General features: G+C 40.9%; 1 protein-coding gene across 1 annotated transcript; it reads right to left on the bottom strand.

The window, feature by feature from the left end:
* Positions 1-687: 687 nt before the first annotated feature.
* On the bottom strand, positions 688-1,448 carry LOC132369823 (olfactory receptor 51I1-like). The gene is given in 2 exon segments (XM_059929507.1): positions 688-1,247; positions 1,250-1,448. Coding segments are annotated over 2 exon segments (759 nt in total).
* Positions 1,449-2,223: the final 775 nt, after the last annotated feature.

The raw sequence follows: 2,223 nt of genomic DNA on the forward strand, positions 1-2,223 counted from the left end.
TTATTAATTTTCTGTCTGGATGATCTATCCATTGGCATAAGTGGAGTGTTAAAGTCCCCTGCTATCGATTAAAGTCGATTTCCCCTTTTATGGCTGCTAGCATTTGCCTTATGAGATGCTCCTATGTTGGATGCGTATATATTTATAATTGTTATATCTTCTTCTTGGATTGATCCTTTGATCATTATATAGTGCCCTTCCTTATCTCTTGCAACAATTTTTATTTTAAAGTCCATTTGGTCTGATATGAGAATTGCTACTCCAGCTTTCTTTTGATTTCCATTTGCATGGAATATCTTTTTCCATCCCCTCACTTTCAGTCTGTATGTGTCTCTAGGTCTGAAGTGGGTCTCTTGTAGACAGCATATATACGGGTCTTTTTTTTGTATCCATTCAGCCAGTCTATGTCTTTTGTTTGGAGCATTTAATCCATTTACATTTAAGGTAATTATTTATATATATGTTCCTATTGCCATTTTCTTAATTGTTTTGGGTTTGTTTTTGTAAGTCTTTTTTCTTCCCTTCCTCTTTTGTTCTCTTCTCTTGTGGTTTGATGACCAGCTTTTGTGTTTGGGTTGCTTTTTCCTTTTTGTGTGTGTATCTGTTGTAAGTTTTTGGTTTGCATTTCCCATGAGGTTTTGATAAAGCAGTCTCTATATATACAAGGTGTTTTAAGTTGCTGGTCTCTTAGAAGATGAGCACAGCACACATGTGTGACACACACATGCTGAGTGTCTTTAACCATTCCTGCCGGGATACAATGGTGAGTACAGAGCACAGTATGAGCACATAGGAGAGGAGAATGAGTGCAGAGTCCAGGCCAAAGGTAGAAATGACAATGAAGAGACCAAAAATATTATTGAGGGTAATGTCACTACAGGGAAGGAGGATCAGATCTGGATGCAGACAGTAGGCATGGGACAGTACATTGGCCTTGCAGAAGGGCAACCTCTTTAGAAGGAAAGGCAGTGGGAAAACCATGCAGAAGCTGCGGATGATGACAGGCAAGCCCATGTGTACAACACGGGTATCTGTGAGCATGATGGCATAGCGTGGTGGGTTACAGATGGCCACATAGCAGTCAAAGCTCATAATCAGCAGGACCCCAGACTCCATGAAAGAGAAGAGGTGGATAAAAAACATTTGAGCCATGCAAGAACCAAAGCTGATCTTCCTTAAGTGAAAGCAAAATGTGGCTAACACAGTGGGCAGTGTGGAGAAAGACACACCTAGATCATTAACTGAGACAGGGACAGGAAGTAGTACATAGGCTAATGCAAGCTATGCTCTTCCTTGACAATGAAAAGGATAAGGGCATTGACCACAATGGAAACAATGTAGAGGGTACCAAAGAGCAAAAACATCCAGTGTTGGAAGGTCTCCAGCCCTGGGAGCCCTGTCAGGGTGAAAGTTGGAAACTCTGAGCTGTTGTGGGGATTATGTCTCATGCTGGGACAAATGCTTAGATTGTAGGACCACTATCCTGTAGAGAAGACAGACAGAGAGTTAATTCATGACATAGGCCTAATATTTTAAGACTCTCCTATGCCATCCAGCCCTTCACTTTATAGCATTAATCAATTTGGCTCACCAAATCACCCATCCTTGCCTCTTATTGTCCCCATGATTTCTGGAATTGTCTGAGATTTTTCAGTTTATCCAGCTGGCTAAACAGGTCACATTGCCTTCCTCTGTACCTGTGCCTGTCGCCATGGTGCTCTTTCTCACATTCACAGCTATGAACTTGTTATCAATCTACAGGCATCACTTTGTTCAAGACCTAAGACAAAATTCTATTGATGACCACTTCCTTGACTATTCTGCCCTCTTCCTGAGCATTCCACTTGTTTGTCAAGCCATAAAATTTTCCTCTTTCCACTCTCTTGCTCTACTGAACATTGACTACCTTATCATGACTCCCTGGCTTTCTTACTCCTATATAGTCTCCCGGTTCTTCCTCCCATTCATCCAGACAGAAAGATATCCATCCACAGAGATAACCTTCCAGTCATTCACCAAGATGCACTAGACCCCCATATTTCCACCCATCTTTTCATTCTTCTATCCATTTATCTTGTGGCATTACTTTTCTCCATGAATAACTTAATTTACTGAAAGTCTTTTCTAAATAATTTCCTTCAGAACTGAATAGCACCTAGCTCTTGAAAGCCACAGGATTAATAATCAGTTCTCTATACCGTGGAATTGGCTCTTATCTGTGTT

Source organism: Balaenoptera ricei, chromosome 8 (genome assembly GCF_028023285.1).
Source record: "Balaenoptera ricei isolate mBalRic1 chromosome 8, mBalRic1.hap2, whole genome shotgun sequence".
NCBI lineage: Eukaryota > Metazoa > Chordata > Mammalia > Artiodactyla > Balaenopteridae > Balaenoptera > Balaenoptera ricei.